We start from the raw sequence: 14,077 nt of genomic DNA, 5'->3' as shown, positions 1-14,077 counted from the left end.
GTCTACAGCTGTGCAATTTGGAATAGCAAAATGACTAACCTCAAAGAACAAGACTGGAATTCTGGAATACAGCACTTTGATAACTTGTTTATATAGAGGATCTTCTATTAGAACAGCAAATAACTTCAACTCTTTTCAAAGAGGAATGGAATCATTAACAGCAACATTATTGCCTATGGTTAACGGGGGGGGTGGGTGATCTATCCAGTACTATGATTCTCTCTCCCTTCCCCTGCTCTTTCGTTTCCTCACCAAGGGAAGTTGCTAAATACTATGATAACACTTTGCACTTATTATAGCTTTCAGAGGACCTCAAAAAACTTTAGAGAGATCAGTAATTTGTAGGCACATTTTACAGCTAGAGAAAACTGGACAGCACTTATCACAATGTAACACTATTGGACTACAAACATACATACATAATAATTAAGGCTGCGAGTCTGTCATGGAGGTCACCAATTCCATGACTTTCCAGAAACTCCATGACTTCTGCAGCGGCTGGTGTGGCTGGCTCCAGGGCTACCTGAGCAGCTCGAGCAGCCGCTGCTGAGGCAGTCTCGAGCCAAAGCGTGTCACCGCCCAGCCCCCTCAGCGGTCCCAGCACACGTGTCACCGGCTGGCCCCTCTTCTCTAGCACCTGCAGCGCCCCAGACTGTGTGCGCGCGCGTGCACACACACACACACACACACACACACACACACCCCTCAGCACCCAAGATTTAGTCATGGACAGGTCACAGGGCATGAATTTCTGTTTACAGCACCTGACCTATACATGACTTTTACTAAAAATGCCCATGGTTAAAACACAGCCTTAATAATAATGTAACTTACCTAATGTCATACAGTAAATCAGTCAGACACAAAATTCAGTTTTCCAGATTCCAATTCTAAAGACTAACGAATGCTGCCTCTCTAGATGCCCAGCCTTAGCTCCTCCTCTTCCCACCTCCTGTCTCCTAAGCCCTAGCATTCAGGCATCCTCAGGTGCAGTTTCTGACTCATCTTCCTGGCAAGATTCCTGGATCTCTTTCAAAGTCCTCTGTTTTTCACTAAATTCACTAACATTTGCTGGCACTAAAGTTAATGCATCAGAGCAAATATAGAAATAAAAAAAGCAAAGGAATGCAGCGGGTCTAATTCCTATGTATGTCCCAGAGAAATTGTTCATCTTAAGCATGGGCTAGCATCCCAAACCACTCAAGAAGAGTTTGTTCAGAAATATGTGACCAGAACCATAAGCTTTCTACATTAAAAAATACGTCGTCTTATAATTAAATAAACAGTGTGTCACAGTGAAAGTGCAACCCTGCTACAATACGTAAGGAGAGTCAAGGACAAATCACAGTCCTACACACAGGCACGAGTGGAGGGTGTCCCCTTGTGCTAGATTACTTTCCCTTGTCCTGGAGGTCATAATATGTCTATCAGAGTTTATGGTGCTGTGCCTGAACATGTATTAAAACATTCTGCACTAATGAAACAAAGAATTAATGTTTTGTATTTTTTGTTTTTTTAAAAAAGAAAAACCATGAGGGGGAGATTTCATTTCCTAAGTAGGAAAGTCTACATTAATAATTTTCCCAGCAGGCCTTCAGTAGTTTTATTGAAAACAATCATAGTCTTTGTTTCTCAGATCCTCTTACGTCTGACGCTCGCTGAAAGTCCTCACATCAGCAGCTAAGAAAAAAAATGTAAAACGCTGAACTTCATTACAAAGGTATCCTCACAGCTCATTTTAGTAGTGCTGGAAGCTAGAGATCACAGGCACATCTTCAGCTAAAAATGTTTTAACTAGCCAGCTGTTCTACTCAACACTAAATCTGAGGGACACCAGAATTTAAGTGAATGAGTGGTGCATTTTATTGTGGTGCAGTTTCACCACATTTTCAAACCAGAGGGAAACTTCCTCTAATCTACATCGCTTCATCACAGGTTTAAAGAAAATCCCATGAGTAATTCAATACTTTTACAAAGGAGCAGTATGGAGATGGAACAGGAAGGGCAGGATCTACATCTTCTGACTAGCATTAGACTACAAATCATCTACAGTCCTCTAGTGACTGTGACGAGGCTGCACCAATATCCACTGTTAAGTGCAGCCCACACCGTTTGTTAACAAGACTCAGGTGTAAGATGCAATGAAAGGAAGGAAGCACGGGAAGAGTACATTAGATACAAGCGTTCCCATCTCCACCCAAATATATCCTCTTGACTTTAGTTAGCAAAAAATGTTAGAGAACATTTCACATTTTAAAGCAGTTATAGGAGGAAAGAGTTCTGAGGAATTTTGTCCCTTTGAACTTCCAAGTAAAACCTTAAGTAAGATTATGCAAACCTAAAGACCAATCCTGATTAGTGGGAGGGGGGGAATGCAGCCCTTCTCCAAATAAGTTCTTGAGGATTTCTCCTCTGCTGCTAGGGTTTGTGTTGGATAAAGAAACCCTCCTAATAAACCAGCATTCTTTTCCACCTGATCAGAGCTAATTGGCCCCCCTGCAGACAAAATGACCAATCACATCAGCCTCATATGAAAACCAACCCCCCCCTGCATTATAAACAGAGGAATGAGACATGTAAACCCATTTCAAAGAAGAGATCTCTACAAACTACAATTGTGGAAAGTTTCTTGTCTGTACTGGGACCAGAACATAAGATTATTGCAGTCTACTTTTTGGACCCAAAACCTCTCCCCCTTTCCCCTGCACTCTGATAAAAGCTTCCAAGAAACTGGTAAGTACACAATAAAATTACCTTTTTGGCAAAGTTATTTACAATAGTATAATTTTAACTTTTAAAAAATAACGCAAGTTATTTTCAGAGTGGAAAGGAAGCTCAGAGAGCTTTTGCTTTTGAAGCTTCCCTACTGGAACATCACCCTAAAACAAAATATTTCTGGAATTCTTCTCAAATATTAACCCTTTTTCTAACTGACAATGCCGACAGTGGCATAAAAGGGAAGCCAAGCCTTCCGTCATTAAGAACCCTGGCAGAAAAGGGCATTGGAAGGAATCTCCACAATGCTCAGCAGATGCATACAACTGAAGCTAAGGCAATCAACTATTGCTGCGGATGGAAAAAGACCAGGGAGTCAAACCGGTATTTATTTTTATTTGGATCAGACTTGGATTCAGCTGCATTCAGTGTGTTTCGGTTCAGTTCTGGGTCAAGCAACTAAAAATAAATAAATAGTGGTTTGGTTACTGGTTCGACTGGTTCAAACCAAATTTCAATCCAAAAGAATGGAAGTAAATTAAAAAAAAGTTTAAAAATTTATTGAAACTATTTTCATTTTTGACCATTTACTTTTTAACTGTACATGAGTTTTCCTAGTTCTTGTGTTGTCAGAAACAATTTTCTGAATGAACAATTTGTTTGAGCAAACTAAAATACCATCTTCCAAACCAGACCTCTGTGATGAAGGGATAAATTTGAGTTTGAGGCAAAGGCTCTGCCTCAAGTGGCGCAACTGGCAGGAGGAGCTGCCCAGGGGTTGGGGACGATGTTGAAGAGTTGTGGAATGCTCCTGGTCCCAGAAGTTAACCATTTCTCTCACCAGGGGGAAGTCTGAAAGTATGTCTACACAGCAGTAAAAGACCTGTGGCACCAAGTCTCAGAGTCCAGGTCTGGCTCGTGGGGCTAAAAATAGCAGTGGAGACATTCAGGGTCAGGCCAGAGTGGGGGGCTCTGAAACCCAGGGAAGTGGGAGGGTCTCGGCCCAGGCTTGCTGTGGGTTTTATTTGTTTTGCTGTGGAGATGAACCCAGAGATGGTTCATCTATGTCTGGGCCCCCAGCTCTCTCATGTGCTGTGCAGGTAGCGCCTAAACTTCTCTCTTTCCCTACTGTTGTGGGCTAGCCTCCTCCTAGTCTCTTCTCATTACATTGGGGCAGGCCTTTCTGGTTGCAATCACATGCCTAATTATTATTTTGTTGTTTTATAATGAAAATAAGATCACAGTAGTTTTTGGTTTTTTTTTTTAAATGTTGAGCTTAAGAAATGCTAGACCTTTATTTTCACCAGTAACCCACATTTTTTTTCAGCTCAGTTTTGATTCAGATTCAGTACACAGGACAAAACTATGGTTCAGGTTAAGTTCTGGTTCAAATAAAAATAGTGGTTCGAACTGATTCTCCGGTTCTGGTCTTTTCCAGGAAATTAAACTCCTCTCACCCTTCTACCTTCCCACTGCATTCATCAGAGCCCAATAAACATTTGGCTTTAAATGATCTTATGACTAATGTCAGTTTCAGGGATCTGTCAATGGCAAACTGAGCATGCCTATGAAATAAGAGTCACACTATGAATTAGCACGATTGTGTTTTGTTCATTTGAAGGCAACTATTTAGGAGGATCGTGCATGTACCACAGGCATGAATTGCACTGGTCTAGAACATGACTGGTTGTCTTATATAGGTCACTGGGATAGTTTGCTGCATACAGGATAGGGGCAGCATTTAAGAAAATGTGAAGTTACAAAGATGGATAGCTAATAGAGGTAAACATGGGCCAGTTTTATCCTGATATTAAATATCAAATGTCTAGAGTTTGTGGAGCAGCTCCTTGCTCCCCTCCTAATTCTCCTGATCTCCCCCAGTGTCTAATAACAAACCTTTATTTAGGACTTTGCATCCAGATCTCTCTAAGAGATTTCACAAATGTTTACCTTACGGGATAAAGTTTAAACAGTTTCTTGGTAAGGATTTTCTAACAACTTGAAGGAGACCAGATAGTATAGGGCACTCAAATGTAACTTCATAATCAATGGTTGAAATAATAGTCTAATAGTTTTGAGCAGTACAGTAGCATATCAATACTGATCTAGTCAAAATCTCAAATCAATAAGGAGACGTGCTTTTGGTTTATATTGTAATGTAGTGTAAACAACCCCACCCCCATTGCCCCGCTTTTTTACCATCAATTTTACCTGTCTTTCAACAGTTTAAAATTCCATTAAAAATTCAGTGTACATATTACACTTTCTTTACTTCAAGAGAATATCTTGCTACTGCTCCCTTTTTACCTCCAACAACTGCCTCCAGGGGCGGCTCTAGACATTTCGCCATTCCAAGCACAGTGGCACGCCACAGGGGGCGCTCTGCCGGTCGCCGGTTCCACAGCTCCGGTGGACCTCCTGCAGGCATGCCACCGAAGGCTGCCTGCCTGCCTGCCGCCCTCCCAGCGACTGGCAGAGTGCCCCTGCGGCATGCCGCCCCAAGCACGTGCTTGGCGTGCTGGGGCCTGGAGCCGCCCCTGACTGCCTCAGAATCACAGAATATACAGGCCTTGGCATCTCCCCTGGAATTCAGGCCTTGCAACAGAACTGTGCTGCCGAAATTAAGTTATTTTAGCTCTGGTAGGTGCATATTAAACCTTGAAAATTTGAATCAACTGTAAACCTACACCTTGCGCCTTCCTAATTCTGCAAGAAACTTCACATGACAGAGCTGTTATTCTAATTGCCCCCATTCATCTCAATGGGATGTTAACATAGAAACCTAGAAACAAAGTTTAAATATCAGCAATTTTACTGCTGACAGCTGTAGCACAAGCATACAGCTAAAGTTAATATGCCACAAACCAAACTGCCTCCTGTGCCTCCACAGATGCCAAAAGCACCAACTGTTCCCTTCCCAGCTTCCCCTGACAAATTCTATGATGTAGGTATGCACTGCCAATACAAAAATCTACAGTAAATATGAAGTGTGGGGACAGCATTAAAGAAACTGGACTTAATGTCAAACACCTCAGACACTGCTGTGCAGACCATGTATTCACTTAAATTTCGATTTAAGATTAAGCTGCCACAGAATCTAGAGACCTTACTGCAGAATTTAAGTCCATTTTGCCATGAAGTGCACAAGGCCTCAACAACAGTAAACATGAGCTCTAGCTGTTTAAGTTATAGCAATGTCAATTAAATCTGAAATAGGTATACAACATTTCTGTCATTTGGGCTCACATAATGTAAGCTTGGATTTTATTTACCTCCTCACAGCAGTGGCATATTAGTCAATAGGACTCTACTCAGAATTATGCTCCAATACGCCACTAAAAGGAAACTGAAGTCTATATAAATAGAACGATAACTGTGAGCATTTGTGCAGTTATTCCCAGCAAATTCCTTCTATAATAGCATTTTTTTCTGTACATCAGTTTGTTGTGAACACCAACTAGACTCCAAACAGTCCAATCTATCTCAGAAGCTTTCCAAGGTCAATTAAAATAGAATTTGTAAGTGATGTAGGAGTGTGTGGGAAGCTAGAGTAGCACTCTGAAAATGTTTCGCTGTAACTCTAATCCAAATGAGAAACTATTCAAAAGCCCTAACAACAAAGCAAGGTGGTGACAACCTTTGCAACTGAGAACAGCCTCAAAGTGCATTTGCTACAATCTCCTTGGTCAGGGGGTACACATGAAGAGTCTTAAGACACATTTGGTGTCAGAATATTTGAGCTCTTGTTCACAGGAGTGAGGCTGAGCATGAACTGCCTAGAGAAGCAAGGGCAAGATAGGAAACCAGGGTGGCATGAAGAGCCACAGAGCAGAAGGCAGAAGAAAGTATATTCAAACTGGCAAAATGAAGCAGAGTATAGGGGTTCAGGACAATGTACTCTTGTAACCATTAAACTCTACAGTGGAAAGTAGTAGCTGATGACATGAACTTCAGGGGTATGCTGAAGTGGTATTATACAGCTGCAGAGAATGGCTTTATTGTGGACAAACCATCAAGGAGCCAAGAACCAGAAAAAAAATCAGATTCAAAAAGCCACTTGGGATCTGCTATGGAAAAGAAAAGAAACAAAGCATGAACTACCTTGATGCTTAAAGATGTTAACTCTACCCTGCCATGATTTGCTTCAACTCAATTGATTTACCAGAGAAACTGGACTGAGGAATGGCCAGGATAGTGAACAGAAGGTAAAGAAAAGACAAAAGGAGAAGAGAAAGCAGTAGTGCCATATACACTTCTGACTGAACAACCATCACTTAATTCTCAAAAAAGTAAGCGGCAACACAATAAGGAGGACTGGAAACACTGGAATAATATATCAAAGGAAAGGGATGGAAAGGAAGAAGTTGGGAAAAATCTCTTTGGTAGCAGTAGCTCTTCTAGTGTTAAGGTGGCACATCCTGAGAAGCAGATTCATGACATAAGAACTGGCAAGAACAAGAGCAGACAAAAGCATAACAAAATCCAATGGACAGATGTTGAAGCTAGTCAGATTCAGACTAGAAACTTTTTGTTTGTTTGTTTAACGATGGTAATTAACCATTGGAACAACTTACCTACAGTTGTGGTGAATTCTCCATCACTGGACATTTTTATATCAAGACTGGATTTTTTTCTAAAAGATATCTAGTTCAAAAAGGAATCAACTCGGAAGTCTTATGGCCTGTGTTATGCAGGAGGTCAGACTAGATGCTCACAATGGTTCCTCTTGATCTTATAAATTTATCAATCTATGAATAGGGAAAGTAGAAAATATGTAAATCGTCTGACAAAGAGGCAGGGGAATAAGATGCGAAGAGAAAAGTAGGTAGAGAGTGAACAGTTATCTTTTATCTGACTTCTCAAATGCATTCAAGTTGCATCTGCTTTTCAAAAAACACTTGCGGGGGTGAGGGGGAGAGAAATCCTCAGACTTTCTAGATTTGTAATTCAAAACCTAAGCTTGCTAGTTTAGCTTCCCCCCTCATCCACACTCCACCCAAAAAACTCTTCTTCTCATCCTGAATCAGCTGCACTACTGTTGGAGTCTGCTTACAGTTTTTCACTCTCAACCAATTCGAACAAAAAACCTTTGTCCCATGATCTAACTTAAGATACAACAGGTTCATACCCTCCTGGTTACTTTTTTAATAAACATTAAATATGGAGTCTAAATTCATGTACTTTAAAATTATTCACTGCAACATTGATTAGTGACCTGGCACTATAATCACTATCACAGAAAGGACTACTTTTCTAGGCCAAATGGGACTACAGCATCAGCCTATCAACCTCCTCAGGACGATCTCACTGTTGAAGTCTGAAGTGGCATTGACAAGAGACTGCTGTGACAAGCACCGCTTAGGTTAATAAAGATAGCTATTTTTTTTTTCCATTCTGAAATACCTTCAAGACCGTTACAGTACTTGATTTTCCCTAATTGAATATGTCTGAAACAATTTGATGTAATGAAGAAAACTGGATGCAGGAGAGGTTTCATAACTTTAAATCAATATTAACAAACAATTAGTAGTAATCAAATAATAAAGTCGCTGTATCAACCAAGCTCCAACCTTATTTTGACTGTGCACTGCGCTGTAGTGAGATAATAGTGCTGTAGTGTGCCGTTTTAACAGAATATGAGAGAGAAAAATGAACCTGAAAAACTATTCCATGTTTGTAAGGGTATATAATACTCGGAGGATTCTGGTTATTGCTTGTCACTACTAGATTTAGGTTGTTTTTTTGTTGTTTGTTTGTTTGTTTTTTTTAAATGAGTGGCTCTGCTTTGCTTTGTCATTCTATAGCCCAAACTACTTATGAAACATGCCATAACAACTGTCCTTCAGACCTCATAGCAATTTACACAGGAACAGTTTTCCTCCAAGAACTCATATGGTTTATCCCAAAGGCATTTAGGTCTGTACATATTTGCCTTCCTTCCAAGTAATCGAGTACATGTTTCTCATGATTGCAGTTTATTCCAAGAATCTGTGATGATAAAGAGGCACTGGCTCCAATTTGTTCCGCACACAGTCCCATCAATCCTATTGACTAGCCATAATACTCATTCTATAATCCCCCTCAAGGCACTAAACAAGGCCATTCTGAGTCTTAATGCAACACACAGCTCTTCAGACCAGTAAATCTGATGATACCTGGTACTTAAAGCACTTCGAAGATTTTACTCTGTTTACCTTGTGATTTCCTATCACTGCTGCAAGACCAGAAACTATATTCTTGCAGAGCTAGCTGTGGAGCAGCCCAAAGACTGAACTAATAGAGACTGAATAGCCTCAGTGGAGGGCAGTCTGTGAAGGCCAGGATTAGGGTTATTAGTAGAGTAGACTGTACTCAACACTCCCAATGATTGACTCAGCAGATATACATCAGTTACTCATGCTCTGTGCATGGAGGAAGGAGTGGCGCATTATTTAAGAAAATTCTGCCTTGTTTTTCAGAAATATAAAGACGACCTGAAAAGCAGCTCTGTGTGGCTCAAAAGCTTGTCTCTCTCACCAACAGAAGTTGGTCCAACCCTGCTCACCGTGTCTGTCTTGTATTTCAGAAAACCATCAGAATCTTAAAACAAAACAAAACAAAAAACAAAAAAAACAAAGCCAATCACCTGATCTTTGCCATAATATAGCTGTGGTATATTCACTGCAGAAAATAAGGAAACAGTTGTACTTAATAGGAGAATGGAGGCACAGAATAAAAAGGTAGGGAAAAGCCTCAAGATCCTACTCAAACTATCGGGTATTCCTCAAGCCCCTTGGATGCATGTTCCAAACAGAATTAAAGCATATTTTTATGCATGGGGAACCCACCACCACAAGCAAAAAAAAAAACAGTAAAAGGTCTGTTCCCAATGCTTACCAGGATATGTTAATGATCATACTTAAATCTACATATAAGATTTAATATCAAGAACAAGTTATAAAAAACTAATAAACCAAATGAGTCACAGGACCAATTCCAGGATCAATATGCCATCGATCAAACAGGAAATAAAGTAATTTCTATCTTTGTTAAAGCAGTTCTCATTTTACCATGAACAGGTCAACTACTAGGTAGCCTGGTATGTACAGTGGCAAAGCCTTCAGAGAAAGGCATGAATCTTTATAGCCCACTTAATTGCACATCCTCTCATATACATCTTTATGCCCTGAAGCATTTGTAGAAAGAGAAACTGCCTAACTCTATTTCTTCTTAAACAATTTGCCTCTACACTAGCCACTGGCAGTGAGTGTCATAACTAATTAATGCAATGGATTAAAAACCTATCACAGTTTTATATTTGATGGCTTTTAATTGTGTGCCTTCTTGTTTTGTGGGAAAAGATAAGTAGTGATAGGCACTCCCAGCAGGATTTCTCTTCCATTCAGTATTTATATAAAACAAATTTTCTATTCAAGTGTAATAGTCTCCTAAGCCAAAAGTTTTTAAAACTTGAGTGCCCATCATTCAGCTCTTGACTGCTTTTCAGAGGAGCCGAACATGTACAGCACCCAGTCAAGTCCCTAACATCTGAAGGTGCTTGGCACCTCTGAAAAGAAGGTTATTCTTACTTAAGATCCTAAATACGAACATAGGACACTATTAGGCACACAATTTTCTATTTTTGGCTCTTGACTTTTATATTCCCTCATATGCAACTTCACCTTCACTTAAAAATTTCCACGAACTTCTCTAAACTTATTTTCCTCTTCTGTTGTTGCAGTGGGGTTTGGCGGGTTTTATTTTTTAGTTAAAGTGACCAAAACTGAATGCTGTATTTAAGCTGAGGACTTCTCATCAATTTATATATTGGCATAATATTTTCCGTATTATTCTCTATCCCCTTCTTAATACAGCTTAACATCAGCAGTGGCCTGAGTATGTTCAGCAGAAGAGGCTCTCCCCCAGGTACCAAAATTCTAGTCAATAAGAGAATATGGCTGGTAGAGGTAAAGGAATTTTTAAAGAGGCAGAAAGTCAGGAACACCTTTGAGTAAATTTCTGAATTACAAAAGTGAGATGGCTAGACACAGCCTTCCCCAAGAAAGTAGATAAGAGGAAGAACTGTTGTTAAAGATTAGCTTTTTATTATTCTTTAAATTGCTATATTGCTTTGCTAAGTTGAATTGCAACATCTAATTGCTATCATTACAGATGTACAATATTGAAGTCTGCAGTGCTACATCTGCCAATCTGCCATATTAGCACAGGAATTTGACCCAAATATAAATTTAGGGGGGTAAAATATGACAACTCTGTTTAAATGAGTAGGTAAGGGAAATTTTAAAAAGTAGTCTGATGTTTAATTTAGTCTTTTTTAGCTAATCGTTACCACAAAAGCAGTGGTAAATTCCACTCTAAACTCCTAAATCAATCTTCTCTGGATTGCAATGTTTAAAACATCCTTTGTTGGGTGCAGGTTGTATTTGGTCCCCGGCTGATGTGTCAGAATCTGTGAACATTAGCTGAAATACAAATATGCAGGTGTTTAATGAATTTTCTCTTTCGTTTTCAGAAGATGAGATCAGATATGATAGACAGCAACAACACCAAATCTAGTGCCCCTCTCCTGGATCAAAGGCACTTGAGGATGGTGACTAAAGATGGACACAGCACACTACAGATCGATGGCACCCAAAGGAAAGGTCTAGCATACCTACGAGATGCTTGGGGAATACTAATGGACATGCGCTGGCGATGGATGATGCTAGTCTTTGCTGCTTCTTTTGTCATCCACTGGCTAGTCTTTGCAGTGCTCTGGTACCTCCTGGCTGAGATGAATGGGGACCTGGAGTTGGATCATGATGCCCCACCTGACAACCACACCATTTGTGTTAAGTATGTCACCAGCTTTACAGCTGCTTTCTCCTTCTCCCTGGAGACACAGCTCACTATTGGTTATGGCACCATGTTTCCAAGTGGGGACTGTCCTAGTGCTATCGCCCTGCTTGCCATACAGATGGTCCTGGGGCTCATGTTGGAGGCCTTCATCACAGGTAATCAGGTTTATTTCACAATTTTAAATAGGGTAGGTCCTGTCAACCACATGTAGGGAGTAGATTTGGTAAAATTCTTAATGTCATTATGAGTGCTTCCAGAGGGCACATAAAAGGAGTAGGGCCAGTTACTAAAACAACAAGACTGAATTTTCAACTTCAAACAGCTTTATAGCTGTCAATTATAATCCAACTCCTTTTAAGCAGTTAAAGATCTATAAAAAGGAGAGGCACTTGAATAAAAAGTATTTCAGGATTTGTACTGGAAACCAGAAAGTGTTGCTTTTTACTGCAGTTCCTCTCCTGACACTTCCAACTAGTTATTTTACTCCATCTTCCTTTATCAATTTCTTTCTTCCAACCTTCCGCTGATTTGAGGTTTAAATTGATTTGTTTTGATATAGACTTTCACAGGTTTACCCTAAACTTTAGCTAGTTTGTTTTAAACTGGCTGAATTTTTTTATCCACCTTCACTTCACTATTAAGTATCCATGGGCAGTCAACACCAGGAACACTTTAGGATCCCAGGGGTACTTAGCTTTAAGTTACTTAAAATGACTGAACTATGGAATAATTTTAGACAAATATATTATTCTGTGCAAAAGGTTCGTGTACTGTATTTTAAACATAGATTCAGTAAATGAAAGACCACAATTATATACCACAGCCAGTTCAAGGAGTTGATCTTCATCAATCAAGGGGCACATCTCTTTCTGCAAGTGCATCCTCATTCTCCAAATATTACTGTTTTACACATGCTAACAGATTGTGGAAACAAAGTTTATGGAAAAAGCCAAGGCTCTTTAAAAAACAAAACAAAACCTACAATGGATTTATCTTGATTTATAAATTGAGAATAGAAACTGGTGCCAGCAACTATTAGAATGATGGGAGCTGTGCTATGTATAGACTAGATATAATAATTTGAAATCAAGCAATCTGAGGCTAGTTAACAGTATGTCCATCCCACTAAGTCTCTTCCTTTTCTCACGGGCCATTCCACACAACTTGGGGACAAGTAAGAAAGTAACTATGATCGTGATGGTCAGGTTAATTCATTCTTTCTTGTTACATAGGTGCTTTTGTGGCAAAGATTGCCCGTCCAAAGAATCGCGCATTCTCCATCCGCTTTACTCATTCTGCAGTAGTGGCGCACACAGAGGGCAAGCCATACCTTATGTTCCAGGTGGCCAACACTCGTCCCAGCCCACTCACCAGTGTTCGGGTTTCAGCTATTCTTTACCAAGAACAGGAGAATGGTCAGCTGCATCAAACTAGTGTGGATTTCCACCTGGACAGTATCATGTTTGAGGAGTGTCCATTCTTTATCTTTCCACTGACCTACCACCACTCTATTACCCCATCTAGTCCTCTAGGTGTTCTCCTACAAGGGGATACTCCTCGCCATTTTGAGCTCGTAGTCTTCCTCTCAGCAATGCAGGAGGGCACAGGCGAAACATGTCAGAGGAGGACATCCTACCTCCCATCTGAGATCATTCTACACCATCGCTTTGCTTCCATGCTGGCCCGAGGTGCCAAAGGAGAATATCAGATCAAGATGGAGAATTTTGACAAGACTATTCCTGAGCTCCCAGCTGCAGCAGACTCTAAGAGTCCAAAGAGGACTGACATGAAAATTCGCATCAATGGACAGCACACTGACAGCTTCCAGATTTCCGAGACTGGTCTGATAGAATAGAATTTGGACGTGGTGCCATTTTTAAAAAAAAATTTTTACATTAAACTTTCAGGTTAAACTTCCAGCCTTCCTTTTCCTCCTATTTTCTATTTTCTTTCCCCTTTTCTCCATCCTTTTGATTGCAGTATAGTGTGCAGAATAAAAAAAGCATAAAGTGCCCATGTAAACTGATGAGAGGCTGTTTTGACTGTTCTGCGAAAGTACTAGTGCTACCTGCTGAATTCACTAGACTATGATTAAAACTGCACTGACTCTGAAGTATGAGACTTTCAGACCCCCACCGTTGACCAAAACCTAATTAAATGGTATGTGGGTAGAACACTATGGCAAAATGGGCAGAAACAGTACAACAGAAGACCTCATCTAAAACTAACTGAGGCTAAATTACACTAGTTTGGGGATCAGCAATGATGTAGTTCCAAGACCGTTATAACCCTTTTACATTAACACTTTCTGGGTACATGGTTACATCAGTTTTCAGATGGCTGAACAACCTACTAAAATCATTGCCAGTCTTTTCAGTGGCAGTGAAATGCATTCCAGATGTGCTTGTTTATTACACGAAATCAAGAGTACTGACTGCAGTTCTTCATTCTACCAGGTCGGAAGGGGGTACAATATCTCTGACAGGTTTGTGAAGACAGCAAGTGCCAAAAATCCTGAAGTGTA

At 40.2% G+C, this 14,077-nt stretch overlaps 2 protein-coding genes across 13 annotated transcripts in view; one reads left to right on the top strand and one right to left on the bottom strand.

The window, feature by feature from the left end:
- GIGYF2 (GRB10 interacting GYF protein 2) overlaps positions 1 to 14,077 on the bottom strand; it is a 155,843-nt gene that overhangs the window by 67,057 nt on the left and 74,709 nt on the right. The window contains exon 1 of one of the 10 annotated variants that reach the window (XM_050965314.1): positions 7,290 to 7,401. The exons of the other annotated variants lie outside the window; for them this stretch is intronic. Coding sequence (XP_050821271.1) covers positions 7,290 to 7,323 — 34 coding nt within the window. The 5' untranslated portion in view covers positions 7,324 to 7,401. Of the gene's footprint in view, positions 1 to 7,289; positions 7,402 to 14,077 lie in introns of those variants that run through there. 10 annotated transcript variants of the gene reach the window in all.
- On the top strand, positions 2,578 to 13,499 carry KCNJ13 (potassium inwardly rectifying channel subfamily J member 13). 3 transcript variants are annotated; one of them, XM_050965323.1, is made up of 4 exons: positions 2,578 to 2,733; positions 10,569 to 10,620; positions 11,228 to 11,708; positions 12,786 to 13,499. In XM_050965323.1, exons 3-4 carry the CDS (start codon positions 11,231 to 11,233, stop codon positions 13,406 to 13,408), a joined length of 1,101 nt encoding a protein of 366 aa, XP_050821280.1. In that variant the 5' UTR covers positions 2,578 to 2,733; positions 10,569 to 10,620; positions 11,228 to 11,230; the 3' UTR covers positions 13,409 to 13,499. The 3 variants fall into 3 exon arrangements, with proteins under 3 accessions (XP_050821280.1, XP_050821278.1, XP_050821281.1); XM_050965324.1 differs by lacking the exon at positions 2,578 to 2,733 and adding an exon at positions 3,081 to 3,099; XM_050965321.1 differs by lacking the exon at positions 10,569 to 10,620.

The sequence above is a fragment of the Gopherus flavomarginatus genome, chromosome 8 (genome assembly GCF_025201925.1).
Source record: "Gopherus flavomarginatus isolate rGopFla2 chromosome 8, rGopFla2.mat.asm, whole genome shotgun sequence".
NCBI classification, from domain to species: Eukaryota; Metazoa; Chordata; order Testudines; family Testudinidae; genus Gopherus; species Gopherus flavomarginatus.
This window is presented reverse-complemented; position numbering and strand designations above follow the sequence as displayed.